The sequence below is a fragment of the Kogia breviceps genome, chromosome 10, assembly GCF_026419965.1.
Source record: "Kogia breviceps isolate mKogBre1 chromosome 10, mKogBre1 haplotype 1, whole genome shotgun sequence".
NCBI lineage: Eukaryota > Metazoa > Chordata > Mammalia > Artiodactyla > Physeteridae > Kogia > Kogia breviceps.
This window is the reverse complement of record NC_081319.1, coordinates 36,804,563-36,828,603: the sequence shown is the minus strand read 5'-3', so window position 1 is coordinate 36,828,603 and position 24,041 is coordinate 36,804,563. Positions and strand designations below refer to the sequence as shown.

At 50.6% G+C, this 24,041-nt stretch overlaps 3 protein-coding genes across 8 annotated transcripts in view; 2 read left to right on the top strand and 1 right to left on the bottom strand.

The window, feature by feature from the left end:
• Positions 1–2,616, top strand: part of DNAH1 (dynein axonemal heavy chain 1) — a 72,477-nt gene extending 69,861 nt beyond the window's left edge. Inside the window, exons 73-77 of the mRNA XM_059075942.2 lie at positions 218–388; positions 507–637; positions 986–1,337; positions 1,658–1,892; positions 2,452–2,616. Of these exons, the coding sequence (XP_058931925.1) occupies positions 218–388; positions 507–637; positions 986–1,337; positions 1,658–1,892; positions 2,452–2,573 (1,011 nt within the window). The 3' untranslated portion in view covers positions 2,574–2,616. The remainder of the gene's footprint in view (positions 1–217; positions 389–506; positions 638–985; positions 1,338–1,657; positions 1,893–2,451) is intronic.
• BAP1 (BRCA1 associated deubiquitinase 1) lies at positions 715–14,013 on the bottom strand. Of its 6 annotated transcripts, none has more exons than XM_067044016.1 (17): positions 11,725–11,906; positions 11,597–11,626; positions 11,433–11,487; positions 10,314–10,446; positions 9,867–9,986; positions 9,335–9,396; positions 9,107–9,249; positions 8,752–8,830; positions 8,167–8,290; positions 7,709–7,856; positions 7,053–7,237; positions 6,478–6,611; positions 5,505–5,983; positions 5,230–5,390; positions 4,808–4,951; positions 4,653–4,725; positions 715–1,277 (listed from the first exon to the last, which is right to left on the bottom strand). In XM_067044016.1, the coding sequence occupies exons 1-17, from the start codon at positions 11,759–11,761 to the stop codon at positions 1,237–1,239; spliced, it is 2,148 nt and encodes a 715-aa protein (XP_066900117.1). In that variant the 5' UTR covers positions 11,762–11,906; the 3' UTR covers positions 715–1,236. The 6 variants fall into 6 exon arrangements, with proteins under 6 accessions (XP_066900117.1, XP_066900118.1, XP_066900115.1 ...); XM_067044017.1 differs by lacking the exons at positions 715–1,277; positions 11,725–11,906 and adding exons at positions 3,135–4,439; positions 11,917–14,013 and having other exon boundaries at positions 4,859–4,951; XM_067044014.1 differs by lacking the exon at positions 715–1,277 and adding an exon at positions 3,135–4,439 and having other exon boundaries at positions 11,725–11,914.
• On the top strand, positions 12,010–24,041 carry PHF7 (PHD finger protein 7). Its single transcript, XM_067044022.1, is given in 11 exon segments — positions 12,010–14,054; positions 14,810–14,862; positions 15,258–15,349; positions 20,551–20,652; positions 21,028–21,152; positions 21,614–21,773; positions 22,342–22,448; positions 22,910–23,026; positions 23,451–23,589; positions 23,796–23,872; positions 23,874–24,041. Coding segments are annotated over 11 exon segments (1,158 nt in total). The 5' UTR covers positions 12,010–14,010; the 3' UTR covers positions 24,016–24,041.

The following is a 24,041-nucleotide window of genomic DNA, read 5'->3' as shown; positions in this document are numbered from 1 at the left end:
CAGGTTTGAGCAGCTGAATGAAGAAGCAGGGAGCTAAGCAGCAGGGAGAAGTGGGCTAGGAGGGAGCAGAGGCCATGAAGTCCCGAGGGTAAGAAGGAGATGTGTAAAGCTTGCAACCAGGGGTGACGAGTAGGGGATGTGCTCGATTGGAGGGCTGTCCCGCAGGCTGGAGGTAGAGCAGGGCAGGGGCTTCAGTCGCAGCGCTCCTACCCTCCAGGGCTACCTCTCCTACATCAAGAGCCTTCCACTCAACGACATGCCTGAGCTCTTTGGCCTGCATGACAATGCCAATATCACCTGTGCCCAGAATGAGACCTACACCCTGCTTGGCACTATCATCCAGCTGCAACCCAAATCATCCTCTGCAGGCGGCCAGCGCCGGGAGGAGGTTAGTGGCAGCAGGGCAAAGGGCCCAGTGGTTGGGCAGGACCAGTCTCCTATCCACCATCATGCCTGTTCCCTGGTGGGAAGTAACTCTGTGCATGTAGAATTCTTTGTGCCCACAGATAGTGGAGGATGTGGCCCAGAACATTCTGCTCAAGGTGCCTGAGCCCATCAGCTTGCAGCGGGTGATGACCAAGTACCCTGTGCTGTATGAGGAGTCAATGAACACGGTGCTAGTACAGGAGGTCACTCGGTAATCCCCTGCCACCCCCAGCCCTGAGTCAGCAGGCCACTGGGCTGTAGAGTAAAGACAGCAAAAGCTACACCAAGTGCTATAAACCCATTCTCTAACTCAGCCACATTTTTATTCCATTTTACAGATGAGTAAACCAAGGCCCAAAAAGGTTACATGACTTGTCTAAGGTCATACATTTACTAACAGCCAGAGCTGGAATTGGTACTCAGGCCACTCGACCCCACTCTATGCTCTTAGACCCTATGTTCTGCCATTGTTTTTTTGTCTACGGCCTACAACTGGGGAGTGCGGATATGGCCACACGGCCCCAGACCACTGCCTTCCTCCTTGCCACTGGCTCCATAGGTACAACCGGCTGCTGCAAGTGATCACACAGACGCTGAGAGACCTGCTCACGGCACTCAAGGGGCTGGTGGTGATGTCCTCGCAGCTGGAGCTGATGGCTGCCAGCCTATACAACAACACTGTGCCCGAGCTCTGGAATGCCAAAGCCTACCCATCACTCAAGCCGCTGTCCTTATGGGTCATGGACCTGCTGCAGCGCCTGGACTTCCTGCAGACCTGGATCTCCAAGGGCATCCCAGCCGTCTTCTGGATCAGCGGCTTCTTCTTCCCCCAGGCTTTCCTGACAGGCACCCTGCAAAATTATGCCCGCAAGTCTATCATCTCTATTGACACCATCTCCTTCGATTTCAAGGTCTGGACTCAGCCAGGGCCAGGTCAAGTGACAGGCTGGGGTGTAGCCCAGGCAGGAGGAGCACGGAGGCCACAGCTGGCTGGCAGAATCAGGGGACCCCTGAGAGAGGGTTGGGGGACAGGGAGAGCCAGGACAGAAGAGACCATAAGCCCCAGGGAAATCCCTAGGGGCAGAGCACAGACTGTAGGCTACCAGCTGAAACAGCAGGTGAAGGGGGACGCAGGCAGAGCCCTCAGGAGGGAGCTTGTGCCTCCTGACCCAAATCCTAACCCAGATTCTGGGTGTTTATATGTGAGGGGACATCTGTGTGCCCACCACAGGTGATGCGCCAGTCAGTATCAGAGCTCAAGACAAGACCCAAAGAGGGGTGCTTCATCCACGGACTGTTCCTGGAAGGTGCCCGATGGGACCCTCTCACCTTCCAGCTGGCTGAGTCTCGGCCCAAGGAGCTATACACAGAGATGGCTGTTATCTGGCTCCTGCCAACGCCCAACCGCAAGGTCCAGAACCAGGACTTCTACCTGTGCCCCATCTACAAGACACTGACCCGTGCTGGTATGGTGCCCAGGGCGGGGAGCCTACACCACAGGTGGGGCCCAGGGTTGGGCCAGTTAGGCTGACCCAGGTTAGCTGAACAGGATGGCTGACAGAGGTCAGTCAGCACTCACTCCTGAGACTGACTAGGCCAGGACAGAGCTGGACCAGTAGTAGGCAAGGTGATGCCCAGGGGCTGGGCCCAGTTTGGGGGGAGTGGCCCCTGAGCTCACCATCCTCTTGCCTCCCTTAGCAGACCCACCTTGGGTCCTGGGAGCCCCAGCCTGCCAAAGGAGTTTCGGAGGGGGTAACTGAGGCCTGGAGAGGTGGGGTGGGCCTGGGCTGGGTCCACAGGGAATGAGCAGGGGCGTTAACTCTCCCATTCTCATCCTCAATCGTCAGTGCAGTAACTTAGGGCAGGCCTGAGCCTTGGCCACACTCCCCAGACAGGCTTCCTCTTGGGTCAGGTCCCCTTCCTTGTCCCAAGCTCAGTCTGCCAAGTCCACTGCCTTTCTTTATACCCTGTTCCTGCCCTAGTTGAAGCAGACAACTTAACCTTCCCCCTTCTTGCCTGCTCTAGGAACACTATCAACCACAGGCCACTCCACAAACTACGTCATTGCTGTGGAGATCCCCACCGACCAGCCCCAGCGACACTGGGTAAAGCGTGGTGTGGCCCTCATCTGTGCCCTGGACTACTAGACCCAGACAGAAGGGCTGGGGCCATTAAAGTTGCATTTCCTAAGCAGTCCAGCTGAGCCTTAGCTGCTTACATCAGGCCCCCTCTGTAGAACCCACTGCCAGGGAAATGGTGGGGGTGAGAGGCTACAGTGGCCTCAAGAGAAAATGTGGTTAGCAGGGGGAAGAGTGGCACAGTTGGCAGCTTTGACCTGCAACAAGGGAAGAGAGGTGAGCCTTGCAAGGTCCCAGGGCCCCTCCAGGGACTGCACACCAGGCAGGACTAGAGACAGAGGTACCACCTCCATGGAGTCCCAACACCTCTCCAGGTTGCAAAGCTGTCAGATCTGGTGAAAGCCATGGCCCTCTCCTCCCACGCTACACCTTGCATACAACTCCTCAGGTTCCACAGCCCACCCAAAGCCCCTCCTCAGTTCGGACCGTAAGTCCCAGGCCTAGGGGCCCAAGAATGCACTCCCCTTACCTCTTTGGTCACACACAGGGCCCTGGGCCCAGGTCTGGTTAGGTCCTTACTCCCACCACAGCCCTGGCCTACAAACCTTAGGCCAACAAGCACAGGAGGGCTCATTTTTTAGGAGTTTTATTCATTCATTAGTCCAATATTTACAGAGGCCAGAGGGGTCGGGCTATGCTTAGCGCAGAGGCAGCTGCCATGCCTGCCAGCTGCCCCCCACCCCAGTCACTATGTACACATAAGGGGCCTGCCTGGATCACCTTCAAAGCCACCTGGAAGAGGCCATGGGGCTATGTTTGGGGCCTGAGCTCCAGAGGCAGTGCTGGACCCATTAGCCATTGGCATCAGGACCTCTGGGAACATGGGGCTCCAACTGGTTGTCTTGGTCCTATTGTCCCCCACCCTGAGTGCCTTGCAGAAGCTGAGAAAGCTGGCATGGCAGGGAGAGCTGAGTGGTGCCAGCTTCCTGCAAGCAGCCCTGTCTCTGCTGTCTCTAAGAAGAGGGAGACATGATAATACTGAGGGGCGGGCAGAGGCTCCTCTGAGCCCAGGAGCCCAAGGCAGGCCCCTTGCCAGGGCCACAACACTGAAGACAAAGAGCCCAGGGCCTTGCCACAGAGAGCAGTCTTACCAAGCCTGGCCACCAAACAGCTCAAACACTTCTCTCTGCTCAGGCCATGGGACCCAAGCAGGCTGCTCACCCCACCCCCACTGGAACACCCCACTCCCAGTCTAGCCCAGCAGCCAGGTCCCTGAGTTTGGAGCTCTCCCAGGAGGAATGAAGAGCAGACCTGGCTTCCTCTCAACAGGGACAACTGGGGCCAGAGCAGCAGGGCCCCCAGCTATGACCCTGCAGGAGTGACCCTGGCCCTCCAGGATGACAGCTGTTAGGAGAGAACTCAGAGTCAGGAAGCTGACTATGTCAACACAGTGGTGGCAAGATGGGTTAGAGCCCAGAAAAATAGACGTCTCTGTAGGTAAAATATATATTCTGCTGCCCAGGCAGAAAGGCCAAGTCCTGCCGCTCCACAGCCGGCTGTGGAGGAAGCTGTAGCACCTCCCTGTGCCCCAGCTCCTGCTTCCAGAGCATGACGGGACAGCCCTGCCCTGGCAGGCACTGGGGTACCGTGCAGAGAATCCTGGCCTGGCTCCTATTCCCAGGGTCTGGGCTCTCTGACTCCAACTATTCAGTAATACTGGGAAGAGGGGGAGTGGGGCAGGGGAGGGCCCTGGTGAGGGCCGTGTGGCAAGAGTGAGCAGCAGGGTCAGGGCCAGCAGTCCTCACTGGCGCTTGGCCTTGTAGGGGCGTGAGCGTTTCCGCCGGTCAGGCTTCCGCTGCTTGTGGAGTCGGCCAATGCTGACCCCCTGGCGCCGCCGCACCGAGATGTTCTGCTCCACCAGGTTGGCCAGCATGCCTGTGGAGAGGCGCAGGCCCTTGAGCGGGTGGCTGGATGCCCAGCAGCCACTCGCTCAACTGGCCACAGCCTCTGGCCAGAAGCTGAGGCTCTCTCGGCCCTCCCTGAGACTACAGTCTGCTCAAGCCCCAGCAGAGGCCTGAAGGAGGGGGTCTGAGGGCCAGGGCTCTGAGCAGGGCATGCCAGGTAAGGTACAGTAGTGAGACCCCTCACCTTCCTGAGCCAGCATGGAGATGAAGGTGCAGATGAACTCATCGTAGTTGTGTGTTCTTCTCTGGTCGTCGATCTGTGGGAGAGAAGAGTGAAGACATGAGGACGCTGCAGCCATCTCCCCAGAGCAGCCACCAGCTGACCCCAGCAGGTCGCACCTCTGGGAAGACAGGCGGGCAGAGGACCAGGCAGCTGGAGAGAGGGCCCACCTTGAACTTCTTCCTCTTCTCCACCTCTTCCTTGAGACAGGCCTCATAGTTTGCAATCTCAGCCTCCACACACTTCAGCAGTGCCAGCAGCTCCTGCCAAAACCCAGCAATTGCACCCGTGTTGGGGTGGGGGGGCTGGCCAGCACCAAAGCCCCACTACCAGCAGGCAGCTAGAGGCAAGGATGAGCAGCCAGAGTCCCTGGAGCCTATCGAGGCCCCTGCCGCCACCCGACCCAGACAGGCTTCCTGGCACCTGGCTTCAGCCACCACCCTTCACACCAAAATTCCAACTAGGAACCCAGCACCTGGGCAGCAGTGCCCTAGGCCCTTCCCTTGTCAGTATTAGAAGAGAAAGCTGCAGAGGGGCTCACCTTGGGTGAGTACTTCTCCCCGCTCAAGGGCTCACTAGGCCTGACCAGCCCAGACTTCTCTCTGCTGTCCACAGCCTCCACCACCTCTTTCTCCTCTGGGCTACCAGACCCCTGGCTGCCTTGGCTCGGTCTGATGGAAGGTGAGGAACCCTTCCCACTCTCTGGGAAGAGAAGGCACGAGAAGACCCATCAGAGTGCAGGACACGTGGTGGTCACTTGGCCACCTCCCTCCTCAGTATGCCACTGGGAGGCCAGTGAGCCAGCCCAAGGCCCACCTGTCAGTGCCAGGGGACTCAGCACACCGTCCTCAGCCAGGTGCAGCAGGCCCGTGCTGATGACAGGACCCAGGTCGCGTACAGCACGATTGTAGCGTATGCAGTCAACACGCAGCAGGCTGTCATCCTCTCCAAAAAGCACCTTAGAGATGTGGGAGGTGACGGGGCTAGAGGGCCGCGTGGGGTTGGCTGAGCGGATGGGTGAGCGTAGTGGCGAATTGAAAGCGCTGCCGATCTCAGAGGCTGTGTCAGTGCTCTCATTGCTGGGGGTGGGCGAGGGCTGTGAGTGCGTGGGCACTGCCACAGCCGGACTCCCGGCCCCGCTGCTTGTCTTGATGGACAGAGGAATTGAGAGGTCTTTCTGGGACTCCTTGAGCTTCTCGGCCAAGACGTTGATGGTGTTGGGCTGCAGCACGGACAGCTGCCCATCCCCAGAGCCACTCAATGGCCCTGGTTTCCCCGGCCCCTTTCGCTTATACCTGTGGGGCCCAAGGAAAGGTAAGCCAAGGGAATGGGCCAGGTGACCACGTTCAGCAATGCCCAGAATGACCTGAACACATCTTGGCCTCCAGGGACTGACCCTGAAGCTCCAGCAGCCTGACCTGACCATGCCAAGCCTGGGACGCTGAGCTTCGACAGCTGCAGCCAGGTGACCTCAAACGACACCTCCTCTATTCCAGCTGTCTCACTTCTGGCCTTTTGCCCATGCCAGTTCTTCCAGCAAAGATATCCCCCACCCCATCTCTCAAGGCCTAGACAAAAGGCCTTGATGTCTGGTTAAATGTGCACGGCCCTCGCCCAAGCCCTTCAAAAACTTCTTGGGACCTGGAGTCAGCCCCTTCACGTCAGCCTCCCCAGGGCCCTACACTCAGCAGGCATTCAGCATTATCTGCTGAAGGGCATTTTCTGGGCTGGAAGATTCAAGATAGGATCTGCAGCACTCAGCCTCCAGCCTTACAGAGCTGAGGCTGACCTGATGGCAGAGTTGGTGTTCTGTACGTCATCCTCCTCATCATCCTCGTAGTCGTCCTCGTCGTCTGAGTACTGCTGGGGTGGGCGGACTGGAACTCGGCTGCGGCCCACACCTGCTGCCAGGTCTTCCTCCTCCTGGGGCAGAGACCCAGGGCGGCCATGAGCCAGGCTGGACACAGCAGCCACAGCCAGGAAGCCAACATGGCTCTCCAGGTTCAGTCCACTGAATCCCTCCAGGTGCTCCAGAGCCCACCCACATTACCTGCCTACATAGGGCTTCTAAGAAACAGAGTGCCCTGAAACACCTGCATTTATTTTGCCAGTAGAACCCAACCCATAGAGCTGAATCCAACCCCATGCCCTAAACATTTAGCCCCACAGCCATGAGACTGAGTTTAAAGTCAGAGGAGCTCTGTCTGTCTCCCTAAACCCCTGCCATCGTAGGGGCTTCTGAGTATCAGACAGAGGAACCTGGTTACCTAGGCCCCGATAGAAGGCAAACACCAATGAATCACCTGAGGAAAGTGCCTGTTGCAACGTCTCAAAAGAATCCTGGAGGGAATCCTCCCAGCTTACCTGCATGGGGGACTTGGCATAGTTGTGATTGTCCAGAAAGGCTGGCAGCCGCTGGACGATAGGAGTGGGGTTTGGGGGAACCCCATTGATGCTGCTCCCTGGAGGCTTCACCACCAGCTTGGGTTTGCTGGGAGGGCTGTGGGTCGGGGCTTGTGGGCACGAACCAGCCACCTCCTCCGCACCATCTGAGAGGGCGAGGGGCACAGGCAGGACTTTCAGCCAGACCCTCAAGAAAAGCTGTCCTCAGCCCACTGTCTCCCCAGTCCTGGGGCACAGCACTGCTCCCCTTCCCTTCTCAGAGAAGAACAGCAGAGACAGCTGATGGGTGGAAAGTCAGCAAGCTCTAAGTCATGGGGCCACAGAGAGACAGGAAAAGGATGAGATGAAAAAAAGAAGGCAGAAAGAAAACAACTTCTAGAGAGACTAGAAAGGGAATATACATTAAGAAGGCTTGGGGGACTGTGGTAATGGCAGCCCTTTCCAGGTGCCTTTGTTTAGGGGGAGACTGCTCTTCCTCCATGTTTCAAGGGGAGAGGGGTATAGGCACCAGGCTTCAGACCTCCTGCAGGAGCCTCTGAACCACTGCCCAAGTGCCTCCATAGAAAAAGACTTGCTCTGCTTGGGGTGGCTCTGAGGCCCATGAGAGGCTCCAATACCTGTGTGGGTGCCCTCAGAGGCCGCTGGGGCCCTGCTTGTTTCCAGGGCCAGAGGGGACTTGCTGCTGACTGGTTTGGTATCTTCAGGCAACTGTGACTCTTGAGACTTGTGGGTCTGAATCAGCTCTGGCTGCGTTACCCTAATCAGCTGAAATCAAAATCCAAGGTGCAGAGGAGTGAAGGCAGACCCTAGCTTCTACCTTGGACAGCTAAGGGCCTGGGCTCTACTCATTCACTTAAAGGGAAATAAAACAGCCAAACCTCCTTTCAGAGGCTATTCTTCCCCTCCCCATGCCAAGTCCCATCACCTTTCCCACAAAGGGAGCAAAGGAAAGGAGTGGTTAATTGAAGCCCAGATCCACAATAGAGAATAATGTGGGAATCAGACACAGATGCCCCAGTGGAGGGAAGGAGTGGGTGCCTGGGCTGGGCAGGGCCTGGGCAGGAGGGGTACCCACCTGCTGCAGGGCCTCCAGTACTGTCTGACGATTCACCTTCAGAACGTGCAGCCTGGCCTCATACTTGATCCTGCGGTCGGGCACCACCGCCATCAGGTTGAAGCGGATGTCATGGTAGGGCTCCCTGCAGTCACAGCCGTGGCCGTGAGAGCAGCTCTCACCCTGGCCCCGCCATCAGGTTGAGGCAGATCTCCTGGCAGGGCTCCCTGAAGTCACACCTGCAGCCACAGGTACAGGCCCCACCCCAACAGGCGGGCAGCAGCTGGCCATGCACACCAGGCACCTGAGCTGGTGCCTTCCAACAAGCTGCGTGAGGGGCCTGTCAGGAAGTGAGCCAGCACACGTGGGCCACCCGGGGCTCCACCAAGGCCTGCCCCTCCCCAGGCTATCCTGAAGCAGGCCGCACACAGCCTGAGTGGGAAATAGGGCAAGGAGATGGGAGCACAAGATCTAATCCTGATCTTGCCAGATTCATCACATGGCCTTGCACAAGCCATCTGGCCTCTCTCTGCCTTGGTTCCCTCCTCTGTGTCCCTCCCAATGGGGGCACAGCTCCAGAAGGTAGGGCAGGCTCAGGGCCCTTACCCTGCAGTGGCGAGGCCGATACGCTCCATGATGACCCTCCGGGCCTTGTCTGTCCACTCCTCATCCTCCCCCCAAGGCCCTGAGGAAACCAAGACAAGGAGTCAGTAGGTAGGAAGTCCTGAGCTCAGGCAGGCCAGGAGTTGGAAGGATGACGGAGAGCAGGTGACCCAGAGAATCAGGGGCTAGTTGGACAATGCAGTACAGGATGCCATCCTGCCAGAACCACATGTCTTCAAGACGCCCCCGCCCCCCCACACACCCCACCACTGGGTCCCAAGCGCTTGAGGACCTTGAGCCCCACCTCCTCAGGAGGTAAGCAGAGAAATCCGATGGGCCCCCAGCTCAGAGTGCCTACCATGGTCAATGGGGTAAACCTTCAGCCCATCCAGCTCAAAAAGCCGGCCTGTGATAGGCACATAGCTGACAAAGTGGAATGCCTCCATGGTCCGCACAGCACTAAGGCCATTCTGCTTCTCAGGGAGATGGCGTGGCTCAGGCCTGGGGAAGGACACAGTCAGTGCCCAGAATGGTACAACCCCCTTCCTTGCCCCCACCCCCATCAGTTCCCACAGCTCCCACACACCTGGCATGGCTATTATGTGCCTTGGCCAACTCTGGAGCATTGCCAATCGCATATCCTTTGCTCTAGAAGGAAGAAAATAAGGCCACATCAGAGCAACTTTTCAGGCGGGCCTCGGGTGGGAAACAGAGCTCAGGAGAGCAGTCCTGGGGGCATTTCAGGAACTTGAAAAAGCACAGGTGGCCTCTCCTGAAGGCCTAGTGGGGGCAGCAAAGAGTTCTGGAGCCCCCAAAAGATGGACTGTACTGGCCTTGCACAGTAATCAGTGGACACTGGAGAACAACATTGCCTGATAAAGTCCTAATAAGGTGTCACTTAAGGAATGTTCCTCTCTTCCCCAGGTCTGTCTCCTTTTCTGACAATTGGGCCTTAAAAAAAGTTGACTTACACAATTAATTTACAGGTCAAATATAATGTAAATATCATTTGAAAAAGCCTCATAGTGCCAAATGCCGTGTGGTGGCATTATCAGTGGCAGATCTGGTGGTCACATATGCCTAGTCAGCTGAGTCAGGATTAAGGCACTGTGGCCTACCTCAGGGCTGAAGCCTTTGGTGAAGTCCTTCATGCGACTCAGGGTGGGCCCCAGGTCCACATTGCTGCAGTTCAGGAGCACACTCAGCAGGGCATGAGTGGCACAAGAGTTGGGGATCAGCTGTGAAACAAAGAACAGTCACCCATCCACAGCATCCTTCACCCCAAGCCCATACTCATCAGGAATGGGGACTCAGAGAGGGACAGTCATGTCTGGACAATCCTCATCAGCTCCCCTCATCTTTACCCAACATTTGTTCATTCAACTAAGTACCCATCAGGAGTCTGGGGACATGGAGAATGGACTCAAGACATCACCCTGCTCTAATGAGACTCCCTTTTTTAGTGAATAAGAGCTCAGTTCCTTCTGCCTTCCCCCACTTCCACTTTCCAAGTGAAGAAAACGGCTGCATCCCACCCTCCAGAAAGAACACAGGGCCCAGCAGACCTGGTGGGCAAAGAACATGTTATTCACAATATCATCATCAATCACAGATGTATCATCCACCAAGGTAGAGACCTTGCGACGGGATCGGCGCTCTTCGATCCATTTGAACAGGAAGATGAATCCATACACGGGGCTGGGGAAAGTAAGGGACAGAGCTAGACCAGTCAAGTGGGGGAAGGCAATCTGCATTCCCTTTCCTCTCCCCTATTCCTTTGCACTGTGTTACCACTCAGGTGCCCTTCCTGTGATCCCACCTCTCCCTTGGCTTCTTCCCAACGCCGCCCAAAGCGGCCCTGCGCCCTCGCACCCCAGAAGCCCACTGCAGGCAGAGTCATCACAGCCTCTGGCTGTGATGCTCCAGGAGTCGCCCAGTATCCTTATGAAGTCAACCATTCTGGGATAAGAAAAGCTGGAACGATGGCTCAGGACCGGGTAGGAACAGAAGGTAAGGTGAGAACAATAAATGTGATGAGGAATTTAAACACTAATTCTCACTTGTGAAGCCCAGGGCCTGGGCCCCAGTGCAATCAGGGAAGTTAGTGAAAACCCATATCAGTCCCTTCTTTTCTGGAGGGAAAGAAGCAGACTTCTCCGTTTAGTCACTGTAGCAGTTCCTCCACACCTCTATTCTGTAGGACCACCAAGACAAGACCCTGACCTTGGTCACCCAGGAGAGTCCTTGTCAGATGCCACAAACCAACCAATCAATATGAGACCCCTGTGTGGGGATTAAATCCACTGGCACATGGGCACAGTAAAGCAGTCATTAATAAATTACAGCTGCACAAAAGGTACAGTTTGACCTGAGTCAAGAGCAGGGAGTTTCTGGCTGGAAGGCCACAAAAAACAGATGAATTTAATCCAAGAGATGGTTAGAATTTGTATTGAGAAGAGGCTACCACATAAAGGGAAGTGCTGAGGGAAAACTGGGAGAAACGAAAGCACAGCACCAGATTCATCAGTAAGGCACCCAACGATGAGGGATGCTTCCTTAAACGAGATTTTACAATTTGGAGCCTCTGATACTACCTCCCTTGAGGAGCACTCTCTCCCGGGTCCCTCCCTAGCCCTCGGGGTGTAAGGGGCTGCCAAAGCCACGCCGCGTGCCAAGCCACTCACCCCTGGCATTTGCTCTGAAGGTCATAGATCTCCTCCACCTGCACCCCTTTGACACCTGCGATCAGGTAAGGAAAGAAGTCGGGAAGTGTAGCCTCTGGCTGTGGAGCGATGGCCCAGGAGTGGGCCCCCACAGCCTGGTTCCGGCGCGTAGGAGAGGCTCTTACCGAAATCTTCCACCAGTAGGGTGAAGAGGCCTGGGTGGGGCGACAAGAGGAGCGGGTAGTGGTCAGAATGGCGCGTCTCGGACCCACCCGGCCTCCCCAGCTCCAGGCCTGCCCGGTCCCTTCCTCACCAGGGTCGCTCTCCAGCTCCAGCCAGCCCTTATTCATCTTCCCGTGGGGCTGCCCCTCAGCGCCATGTCCAGGCCCTCCCGACCCCCCGCCGCCCCCAGCCGGGAGCCCCTGCCACCCCCGGGGCCCCTAGCCCCACACACAGACAACGGGCCCCGTCGCGTCACCCGCCCGCGCCGGCGGCACTACGTCACCTCTGCGCGACGATCGCCGCCCCGCCTCTGGCCTCTTCTGCAATTTCGACTCCAGACGCCGGCGAGCTCGCGCGGGAGTGCAGGGCGAGAGGACGGGGCGGGGCTAGAGCGCGGGTGGCGCGAGAAGGGGCAGGGCAAGCGCGCGGCCGTTAGCGGGCTACCGTTAGCGGTTCCGCTCTGCGCAACCGTCAGCGTCGCTGTGCTCGCCGCGGCTGCGGTCTCCGTGGGTCGTAGTCCGCGTGACCCGGCCCCCGTTTGCGTATTCACTCCCTTCGCCGGCGCAGTCACCGCGCGGGGCGGCGGCCCGTGAGGTAGCTACCACGGCTTGCGGCAACGAATAAAGCTCCGCCAGAGCGGCGCCCTGGGCGATAGCTGGGCGGGCGGCCGCGGCCGGGAGCGGGCGCCCGTGCGCTACCGTGAGGAGTGAGCGGCTGAGGCGACCTCCGGCCTGGCCTCGCACCAGCAGCCCGGCAGGCGCGACATGAGCCTGTTCTGTCATCCGCGGGATGCTCGTTGAGTCTTTGGCTGTTACCGGGGGATGGTTGTGGCCACACCGACTCGTATTTTCCATATAAATCATTGTTTATTCTTGCGGTGGCGGGGCCGAACACGCTTTTTTATTTTCTCAACAAGTTTTACCCAGCACTTATCCAGCGAAACAACTCGGTAACCGTTTCAAGGGAGCATCCGCTCGGTTAGGAAATCTCAGACTGAGCAGCTTGTGGAAGCCAGCATTTGCAACGTCCTCTTCGCATGCTTTGAAGATCCTTGCGTCTTCCTGTAACTACCACTGTGCGCAGAATCCCGCTCAAGGAACGTCTTGGTCCAGCGATGCAAAGAACTGACGTTTCAAGGTTTTATTTCTATTGTTAGATCTGGATTTCCCCAACGACTCGGAACTGTTCAGTAGCCAGCTAAAGTGGATCCCCTAGTGCACGCCCTTCTCTCTCCTCTTCCAGCCTGTCCAAGTGCTTTTGTTGAGTAAGAAGCCATCAAACGTCATTACCAATGCAAGTGCAACTCATGGGTTAGAAGAGGAGATGGAGCCTTAGTTTGCTGAAAAGCTAGTTGCCTGAGTAGTTACGTTCATGCAGAATAGTTGACAGTCCCTAAAGGTGTTCATGCTCTCCAGCTGTGGTCTGAGGACATGGGTACTGTAGTGTGTGTCCCTGGACTGACCTAATTCACTCAATTCTCCTAAGAAATGCTATCCTGAAGGAATAGGAAGGACACAGTCCTTCCTTCAGTGGAGTGCTTTTTATTTCTTTTCCCCCTTTCCCATTCAGGGATTTCCCCCTTAACCAATGAAAACTGTGAATTTATAGCCAGCTGACATTGGTCGGGGGAGGAGTGGCAGGGTGTCTTTTCCACTTCTGGGCCTTTTAACCTTGGTTCACATCTAGAGGAAGGTTGAGAACAGGCCAGACCTCAGTGATCATCTGAGCCTGGTGAAAAGAAGCAGTAGAAGCCAAGGGGTGATTTGTCAGGGTTATATCTTGGCTCTCACTAGAGGGAGTTCTCGCTTTAGGCAGCCAGAATCTCACAGGCTCCCTTTCCTAGGAGAGAGCTACCTAATCTAGCTTTTCCTGGGTGGAATTAAGGAACTTAAACTTGGGGGCAAAAGGAGGCATTTGTCCTGAGTGCTACCTCATACATTTAGTAGGCCCAAAGAAAACAAAGAACCAGTTAGCCAGTTCAAGCAATAGTTCCAAGTTCTCATACCGCTGTGGTGTATCAGTAACTGTGATCTTGAGCAAGTGCCTCTGTGCGACCTCTCTGTGCCTCAGTCTCATCTTGAAAATAGGGATAAAATGGTACCTATTGCCAGGGGGGTTTTCGAGTTAAATGTAAAATGCCCAGAACAGTTCTGGGCATGATTTAATAATTATTGGCTATTACTGGCATTGATACTGGGCATGTCCCTTTTATTTTGTCACACCGATGGGGAGGTGAAGCGCACTGTTGCTTTGACCCTGTGGAACTTGATAACCAAATGTAGAATTAATTGCTGACTTGTTTATATTTATAGCTGGAAGAGCCGGTATTGTCTTCATTATAGTATAGAAGAATTCAAGATAGGAGAGGCAACAGAAAATGAAGACTATAAAAGGAAAGAAGAAGGAACATCAAAGATTGAGGTAGAGTAGGCAACTTAAGAGTTTGGGAGAAATTGTCCAATGGCCTGTAGTATATGCTTCATTTTTTGTCCCCTTTGCTTGGTCTTGGAGGCTAAGGTTGGTTAGTGTTGAAGCATACCCCAGTGGTCCCTGGGAAGCTGCCCAGTAACCTGTCCTCCCAGGGATGTCTCTACTGGCAAAGTCCTGGCTGTGGAGCCCTACTGCCTAGAGTCATATCCTGGCTCTAACACTTGCTAACTAGGTGACCTGGGACAGGTTATTTCATTTCTTTAGGCCTCAGTTTCCTCATCTGGAAAATACATAATAATAGAACCCACTTTTTAGAACATTCTGTAGATTCACTGAGCTAATATATATAAAAAGCCAAGAATATTGCCTAGCAATAGGAAATTCTTAATCAATTTTAGTATCATTTTATTATGCCTTGTGAGCATGGTACCACCTGAGATTCAGGGTAGGTGACAGGAGAAACAGTAAAAGAAAAAAGGGGGTTTGTTCTTGCATTCATTCAGTCAACACAGACAATAGAGGCACTAGAATAGAAAGATGGCTATGATCTCACATAATTCACATAATTCCATGGGCATGTTTTGTGCTTTCAAAAAATATGAAAGGGAAGAAGAAAACTGATGTCTTAGTCTTTAGCTATTTTGGTCCTTCATCAGACCCACGGATAGCATTTTGAGGGAAATGTTACAAGAGATGCCAACAGGATCCTCAAAGACTACCTTGTACTTTTTCCATCTCTTGTATAGAAAATCTGCCAAGACAAGGAGGGTAACCCAGAGGAAGCCTTCTTCAGGGCCTGGTAAGAAAGACTGGAGGTTCTGTTTGGCTGCTGCCTCCCGACCTCAGCAAAGGCCACCTGTGTAGGGCAGCAAGCTTGCTCTTCTCACTGTCAGTTCCTTCCCAGAATCTCTAAGATCCTGAAGAACTCAGAGTCTGTAATTTTTAAATGTCACATCCAAAGTTCAAGGAACAAGTTAATTAAAGCCACTTGAGATAAAAGTATATGAAGTGAGCAGTTGCAGCCAACTCCGTCAGATGTGGCTAAAATTATATGAAAGCCCAACTGATATCAAATAACACTTCATCCCAACCTCCTCCTTGTCAAAATGACCCTCTTCCCAGTACTGTACTCCTCCTTGTACTTAGAGAGATCATTATGCTCCCAAAATGAATTCCTAACATCCTTTCTTCCAGTTTGCTGGCTATGCCTTCAAGAACCTGGGGATCCCGAGAAATTAGGGGAATTTCTTCAGAAAGACAATCTCAGTGTGCATTATTTCTGTCTTGTGAGTATAAGGCCCCCTTTGCTTTGAATGTCCTCTGGCTTTGCTGTACAGTCTGTGCTCTGCTTTTGCATCCAGCCTCAGATCCATTGCCCTGTTTGCTTGTTTTTCTTAATGGATTTTTTCTTTTAAAATGTAATTTTAAAAAAGTAATGTGTGTACCTGATGTAAAATCCTAACAGTATAAAGTATGTACAATAGAAAGTCTCTTCCCCTAGTAGTATTCCCAATCCTTCTCCCTCTCCCCAGCAGCAAATGCTACCAACAGTTCTTCCAGCTATTTTTTCCTGATATTCTTTTAAAATTAAGTATAGTTTGTAAGTTATAGAATGTACCCATTTAAGAATACAGTTTGATGAGTTTTGATAAACTCATAATATCATGGGGATATAAAGTATGTCCCCATGTAAACAGTACCCCAATCAAAATTATTATTTCCATCATGCCAGAAATTCCCTCCTACCCTCTTCCAGTCAGTTCCCCCAGAGGTGATCACTGTTCTGATCCATATGTTACTTTTGCCTATTCTTACACTTCATATAAATGAAACCATACAATTTGTACTCTTTTGTGTCTGGCTTTCACTTAACACAGTGTTTTGAAGATCGATCCATGTTGCATGCGTTGGTAGCTTGTGCCTTTTTATTGTGTAGTTGTATTCTGTTGTATGAATATATTATAATTTGCTTATTTATCCACCTGCTGATGGACATTTGAATTGTTTTCATTTGGGGGCTATTATGAATAAAGCTGCTATACATATTCACATACAATTTTTTTGTGTGAAACCATGTTTTCACTTCTCGGGCAAATGTCTAGGAGTGAAATTACTAACTATATGTTAACTTTGTGTGAAGTTGCCAGATCACTTTCCAAAGTGGTTGTACCAGTTTACAATCCCACTAGCAATTTATGAGATTTCTGTTTGCACAATATTCTTGTCCCAATTCGTTGTTGTTAGTCTTTTTAATTTAAGCCATTCTACTAAGTGTGTTTTGGTATCTCATTGCGGTTTTAATTTGCATTTTTCTGATGACCTAAAATGTTGAGCTTCTTTTTGTGTGCTTATTGGCTATTCACATATTTCCCTTTGTGAAGCGTATGTACAAATATTTTGTCCATTTTAAAAGTTGAGTTGTTTTGGGATTTCCCTGGCGGTCCAGTGGTCAAAACTCTGCACTTCCATTGCCGGGGGCACAGGTTCGATCCCTGGTAGGGGAACTAAGATCGCACATGCCGCACGGTGAGGCCAAAAAAAAAAAAAAAAGTTGAGTTGTTTTGTCTTATTGAGTTATAAGAGCTCTTTGTATATTCTGGCTACAAATCCTTTTTCAGAGATGTGTGTTGTCACTATTTTCTCCCAGTCTGTGATTTGCCTTTTAATTTTCTTTTTATTTTTCATATGAGTTGGTTTCATTCCAGGTGATGCAGAATTCAGGATAGAACAAGGACTTAGGAACACACTTTGGCAGGATTCTGTGCTGGATTTATGCGGATCTCATAGCTAAGGTAGAAAATGGCTGAGAAAAACTAAAGACAAGATGAGCCACTGTATGATTTTCTTTTTTTTACAAAAATTTATTCTTAAATGTACAAAAGTTTCCAAGCTGTAACTATAGGTGGCGACAGATGTTATGGCAGGGAATCCAGATGTTTAAACAGGAATGGAATCATCATTGCCTCAGGCACAAGGAGCAGCTTATTTTTTAAAAATTTTATTTTACTTATTTTTTGGCCACGCTGTGCAGCTAGTGGGATCTTAGTTCCCTGACCAGGAATCGGACCCGGGCCCAAGGCAGTGAAAGCACCAAGTCTTAACCACTGGACCACCAAGGAATTCCAGGAACAGCTTACTTTTTGCCAGATTTCTTAATTCCCTTGTGACCAGGGGCATTTCCCCACAGACTTCCCTTTTAGCTCCTCGAGTTTCTTCTGCTCCTCCTCCTTTTTCTGCTTGAGTGCCTTATCTTCCTTGCCCATCTCCTTGGCTTGCTTCTTGGGCTGCTTCAAGGACTTCTTGCCACCTTCATGGCCCAACATGGTGCCTGCTGCCCCTTCCCCCTGCCTTTTTATTTTCTTAATGATGTCTTTCAAAGAACAAAAGTTTTTAATTTTGATGAAGTCCAGTTTATCTATTTTTCCTTTTATGGTTAGTGCTTGTTTGTGTGTCCCAAGAAATCTTTGCCTACCCATTGAATTACCTCAGTGCCTTTGTCAAAATCAGTTGAGCATGTATCTGTGGATCTGGATGATTTATTTTATGTCATAGATCCTGTGTGTTGATCCTTACCAATACCACACTGTTTTGATTATTGTGGCTTTACAGCGTCTTGAAATTAAGTCTTGTTCTGCAGTCTTTTCCAAGATTGCTTTGGCTATCAGGTGCTTTCCTTTTCCATATACATTTTATATTTAAATTTATTTATTTATTTATTTATGGCTGTGTTGGGTCTTCGTTTCTGTGCGAGGGCTTTCTCTAGTTGTGGCAAGTGGGGGCCACTCTTCATCACGCTGCGCGGGCCTCGCACTATCACAGCCCCTCTTGTTTCGGAGCACAAGCTCCAGGCGCGCAGGCTTAGTAATTGTGGCTCACGGGCCCAGGTGCTCCGCGGCATGTGGGATCTTCCCAGACCAGGGCTCGAACCCGTGTCCACTGCATTGGCAGGCAGATTCTCAACCACTGCGCCACCAAGGAAGCCCCATTTTATATTTAGTTTGTCAATTTTTCGTTAAAAAAAAAAGCCTGTTGGTATAGTGATAGGGATTGAATTGAATTTATGGATCAGTTTGGGAAGAATTGACAAACAATATTGAATCTTCCAGTCCATGGACATGATATATTTCCCCATTAATTTGTGTCTTTTAAAATTTATCTCAGCAATTTTTTTTTTTAGTGAAGAAGTCTTACACATATTTTGTTAAATGTATTCCTAAATATTTTGTGATTTCTATGCTATTATAAATGGTATTTTAAAATTTCATTTCAAGTTTGTTGCTGGTGTATAGAAATGCAGTTTATTTTTGTACATTGATTTTGTATCTGCAATCTTGTTAAATTCACTTATTAGTTCAGTAGTTTTTATTTTAAAATTTTTTTGTAAATGCCTTAGGATTTCCTGTGTACACAATCACTTGTGAATAAAGGCAGTTCTTTCTTTCCAATCTTTATGTCTTTTAATTCATCTTCTTGCCTTATTATAATATCTGGGAACTTCAATCTAGTGTTGAAAAGAAGTTGTATGAGTGAATATCATGTCTTGTTCCTAACGTTAGAGGACAGCATCCAATTTTTCACCATTAAATATGATGTCAGCTGTAGGTTTTTCTTAGATGCTTTTCATCAGATTGGAGAAGTTCCCTTTTATTTCTGGTTTGCTGAGGGTATTATGAATGTGTGCTGAATTTGTCAGATGCTTTTTCTGCATCTGTTGAGATGATCATGATTTTTTTTCTTTGTTTAGAGAATGTGGTTTGTTACATTGATTAAATACTTTAATGTTAAACTAATCTTGCATTTCTGATACAAATTCTGCTTAGTCATGATGTATAATCCTTTTTAATGGTGCTGGATTCAATATTTTGTTTCATTTTTGTATCTATGCTCATGAGAAGAATTGGTCTGTGCTTTTTCACTCCTGTAAGTTCTGTCTTGTTTTGGTGTCATGTTTTATTTAATTTCAATGCATTTATAAGCATATACATTTTCAACATAAAATAAACATACTATACACAGTGTTTTGTATTTTACTTTTTTTTACTTCATATATTTATGGAGCTCTTTCCGTATAGAACATTTTTTTAATAGCTAATTGGTATTCCATGGTACAGGTGTGCCAAAAAGTATTAAACTCCTGTTAAAGGACATTTAGTTTATTTTTAATCTTTCACTACTGATTTTTCTGTTTGTAGAAATTACACATGTTCATTGTAGAAGATATTAATAACACTTAAAAGTATAAATGGGGCTTTCCTGGTGGCGCAGTGGTTGAGAGTCCACTTGCCGATGCCAGGGACACGGGTTCGTACCCCGGTCCGGGAAAATCCCACATGCCGTGGAGCGGCTGGGCCCGTGAGCCATGGCCGCTGAGCCTGCGCGTCTGGAGCCTGTGCTCTGCGACAGGAGAGGCCACAACAGTGAGGCCCGCGTACCGCAAAAAAATTAAAAAAAATTTTTTTTTAAAGTATAAATGGAAATCGCTCATATAGTCCTAAAGCCTTGAGAGACTGTTAACATAGATAACGTTTTAAGCCTAATTGGGATATAATTCAAGCATCCTCAAGTCATCCAACCGTGTAGGCTCACTTTTTCTATAATGTTAAAATAAAATAACCTCAGCCCCCATTACATATTACATGTAACTGCTGCAGTAGGTCCATTACCCTCCATAGTATTTTTGGAAGCTTCTTGGGGTGGGGCTCAGGTATGACATTCTTCCAAAGTATGTACACGTTCATTGTTCATGGGTACCTAACAGTTTAGCTTCTTTTCCCTTGATTTCCCATTCTAGACTCTGCTTTGGGGACATTTCAGAAACAAAAGGTCCTTTAAAGTATGTTTTTAAAGAAAAGTTCAATTCCTCCCCTTGATTTGAAAGCCCTGTTTCCCTTTCTGTGGAGAATACACTCTGAGAAGAGTATTTTGTACTGAGGGGCAGTACAGCGGGAGAGTGAGAGTGTGGGTTCTGTGGGCTCACATGTGAAGGCGACTCTGCTACCTCCTTTCTGGGTGACCCCAGCCGGGTCACTTGCTGCACTACACCTCAGTGACCTCTAAGATGAGGATCACAATGGCATCTGTATCACAGGGTTGTGGTGAGCAATGAGTCACTACACAGGGAATGTTTCTCCAAAGTGCTCAGCACACAAAAGCAGTGCTCAGTGAATGAAAGGCAGAGTAGCACAAAGGTGGGTAAGAGCCCAGGTTCTGGCTCTTGATCCTGTCATGTTATTTCTCCTATAAAATGGGGATGATGATAGTACCTACCTCTTAAGGTTGTTACAAGGATTAAATGAGTTAATATTTGAAAAGCACTTAGAGCACCCAACACTTATGCTATGTAAGGGCTTGTTAAGTAAATAAATTACCCTGTAAATGCATATATAGTCCACCAAGCTCTGTTTCTTAGCTCTCTTACCCTGTCATCACCCACTGCACTGTTTCACTGATCATCAGTGTTGACAGCCTGGTTCTGCTGACCTTCTAGATCTTATCTAGCAAGCTGCCTCAGAGGGGCCAGTCCAATAGAGGTTTCCATGGATTCCTGCCTGAGGACATCAAAAAGGAGGCAGCCCGGGCCTCTAGGAAGGTTAGAATCCTCTGAAATGGGGGCCTTGGGGTAGGCCTCTTCTCATACTCCTCTCATCATCCCTGTTTCTATTATTTTCCCTAGTTGCTAGTTTAAAAGTCAGAGGACTCTTGAATTTCCCACTGGTCCTTCTCTTAAGTTACATGCTTCTCTAGGGTATAGTATCCTAAGTGAGGAGAGGGAGCAACATCCTGAGAAAGCCAAAAAGAATTCAGTGCTGCTTGGAGCTCAGCTTTGGCATACCCTAGAGCTTCTAGGTCCACTGAGGAAGAAGAATGGCTGTTGCTTCAAAAAATTTCCATTCCATAGAATGATGTGCCACAGAATGTCTGTCTGTTTTGGGGCCCTGAGCACTGCCTGGGATCTCATTTGCAGATCTGCTTTGTGTGCAAGAAAAAGGGAGCTGCCATCAACTGCCAGGAGGATCAATGCGTCAGAAACTTCCATCTTCCTTGTGGCCAGGAAAGGGGTTGCCTTTCACAATTTTTTGGAGAGTACAAGTGAGTGATGAAGGAGGAAAGTTGGGTTGCCCTTTGCAATTTGTTATTTAGCATCTAATGAAATCAGAGTCCAGTTCTCATGGGCCTGTTTTGATTCACCAGAGAATCTGTCCCTCCATTCAATAATGAGAAACAGTATCTTGATTTGGTGATTTCACAGGGGTTGCTTCTTGCTTCCCATCCCATCTTAAATTACAAACAGCTGGGGTTCTTAGCTGCTCAGAACTAAGTGGGGCTTTCAGGAACAGGAGGCTGTGGAGATAGTCCCAGGAGCTTTGCTCAGTGGGAAAGCAGCTATGAGAAAGAATGTGGCTGTTCTTTGCCCTGCTCCTCCTCCTCCCCCATGAGCGTGGAGGTTCAGTGGACACTGGTCTGGGTGGTTGATTGCCCTTCCTAGGCCGGGCAGCTGGAAAACTGCATCAGTGACAAACCAGAAACCAAGTCTATTTATCCTACCACAGATCATTTTGTGGGAAACATTGCCCAACACAGAACATCCAATGGGAGAATGTGGGGGAGGAAAGCTGTGTCTTGTGCTGTGAAGACTTATCCCAAGCAAGTGTTGAAAACATCCAGAGCCCGTGCTGTAGCCAAGCTATCTACCACCGCAAGTGCATACAGGTGGGGCTTTCCCTGGACTGGGGACCCTCCACAATGGCCCAGTTCTGAGCACCCTGAGAATGCTCAGGCAATCTCAGCTTTTGTGCTCTGTGCTGCAGGCCTGTATACAGGACTGGTTCCAGAGGAAAGTTAGCCTGGTCTCTGGATATCCTTGACCTGTAGGACTTTTATCATAAGATTTAGACTGAACAAAATCCTCAGGATGGCTGGAGCGAATGAGCTTATCCTAGAATGAGTCAAGTAGCCTGAAAATCAGCCATGCTTCCTGGGATTGAAGGAAAGGGAAATGTGTATTCTTGGTACCTGACCCCTAATGGGTCGAGCACTGCCAGGCCCCATGACTGGAGATGACAGCTGAGGCACTCCTGGGCACTCTCTTGAGCTTTTGGTCCCTGGTCTGATGCCTGGATTTGCAGCCCTTTCCCCAGCCCATCCAAATTCCTTGTCCTGTAACCCTTAGTCAAGCTCTCCTAGCAACATCCTCTTTGTGAGACGAGGGTGCGGGGTGGGAAGAATGTGATCAAAGATAGTGTTTTTACAAACACTATCTTCCATGTTTATCTTACAGAAATATGCCCACACATCAGCAAAGCATTTCTTCAAATGTCCACATTGCAACAATCGAGAAGAATTTCCTCAAGAAATGCTAAGAATGGGAATTCATATTCCAGACAGGTAGTAGAAACTTTATAGCAGGAATTGAACCAGGAAGTGGGTTGCCTAGGTTTCTAGAGAGAAGGTGAGTGTGAGGATAGTTCAGAGAATGAGGAAGCAGCAGAAGCACTGATGTACAGTGAAGCGGGAAGGGTGGAGGGAGAGCTTTTCAATTATAAAAAGAAATGGGGGGAGGGTGAAGCAGGGGTGGTGGGCATGTTTCTGAAAAAGGTGCTTTGGGGGTCAGAATTCCTTGGGTTCTTGAATTCCAGTATGGAACTAAGGAACACCTGTGTTCCACTTATCTGCTTCAACCCTCTCCCACTGCCAGGCCACTAGCCCTGCCTTGCTGAAAGTATTCAGGCAATCTGTTAAACTCTTTTGCTGTGTTAGCTTGAGTTCTTCCTAGTTCCTCCCAGGTGGACAAAGATTTTACCAACCGCTTATATGTCCCTTACTCACTGTTTCTTCTCCCACTGCAGAGACGCTGCTTGGGAACTCGAGCCAGGGGCTTTCTCGGAGTTGTATCAGCACTATCAGCATTGTGATGCCCCCATCTGTGTGTATGAACAAGGCAGAGACAGCTTTGAGGATGAAGGGTAGGAAAAGCCTCCTGGCCAGAAAGATGTCTCATCAGGGCCATCTTAGACCTTGCACAGTTATCAAGTGCAAGAAATTTACTTTTGTCTACAGACCTCAGGGTGAACATAGCTGCTGAGTCCCATCCTTGATCAGCTCAGGACTCACTCATGTACAAGTGAACAGGTCTGTCTAAAGGGTCTGCTCTCCTTGTGCCCCATGGAGAGATACTCAGGGCCAGTTCCTTCCACGATCTACCTTGCGAGTGGCTGTGCCTGACGGCAGGTCTTGGGATCAGCACTCAGCCACATCTCCGTCACGGGTAAAATGTGTAGTAAAGATACCTAGGGAGCCCTCAGCAAAGGCCTGGCCTGCAGCAAACATTCCAAGGGTGGTAGTGAGTGTTACATTTGTCCCACAACCCTCCCTTGGCTCTTCCTATAGGAGGTGGAGCCTCATTCTGTGTGCTACGTGTGGATCCCACGGAACCCATAGGGACTGCTCCTCTCTCAGATCCAGCTGTAGGAAATGGGAGTGCGAGGAGTGTGCGCCTGCTGCTGAAGCCACAGGTGGGACTGGAGGGGTGGTCTGGTCTCAGAACCGGGTTGGGGGTCAGGGGTCTGGGGGACTTATGGTGCCTGGGAAAGGAGGAGGGTGTGCTGTCAGATGGGGACTTTTAGTTGGTACTTTAGTTTGGGGAGGAAAGCGGCTAGGGAGGGGCATAAGGACCTGCGCCTGGGAGAGAGACAGAGGGTCGAGTTTGCCTCTCCCACCTTTCTTTCACCACAGTACACACCTGAAAACTCAGGTGACATCCCCTGTTGCAGCAGCACCTTCCACTCCAGGGGGCATTTCTGCAGAGACACCAGAGAATCTGGGCCCTTCTTGGACTGACTGGCCAGGCTCTTCCTCATTAGAAAAACCAGAGTCCTCTGGTTGCAGGACAAGGGGCCACTCCTGGCGATCCAAAGCTGTCAAAATCACTAAGAGCTGCAAAAAGTCCAAGTAACAGTTTCTGAGTAGTCGCTGCCAAGC

Excerpts from the sequence above, each read along its gene's own strand:
- BAP1 (XM_067044014.1), bottom strand. The coding sequence starts at position 11,761 with ATGAATAAGGGCTGGCTGGAGCTGGAGAGCGACCCTG. Across the intron at positions 8,831-9,106 it reads GGTTTACCCCATTGACCATG|GGCCTTGGGGGGAGGATGAG; the intron begins GTAGGCACTCTG and ends TGGTTTCCTCAG. Across the intron at positions 7,857-8,166 it reads TACTGGAGGCCCTGCAGCAG|CTGATTAGGGTAACGCAGCC; the intron begins GTGGGTACCCCT and ends TTTTGATTTCAG.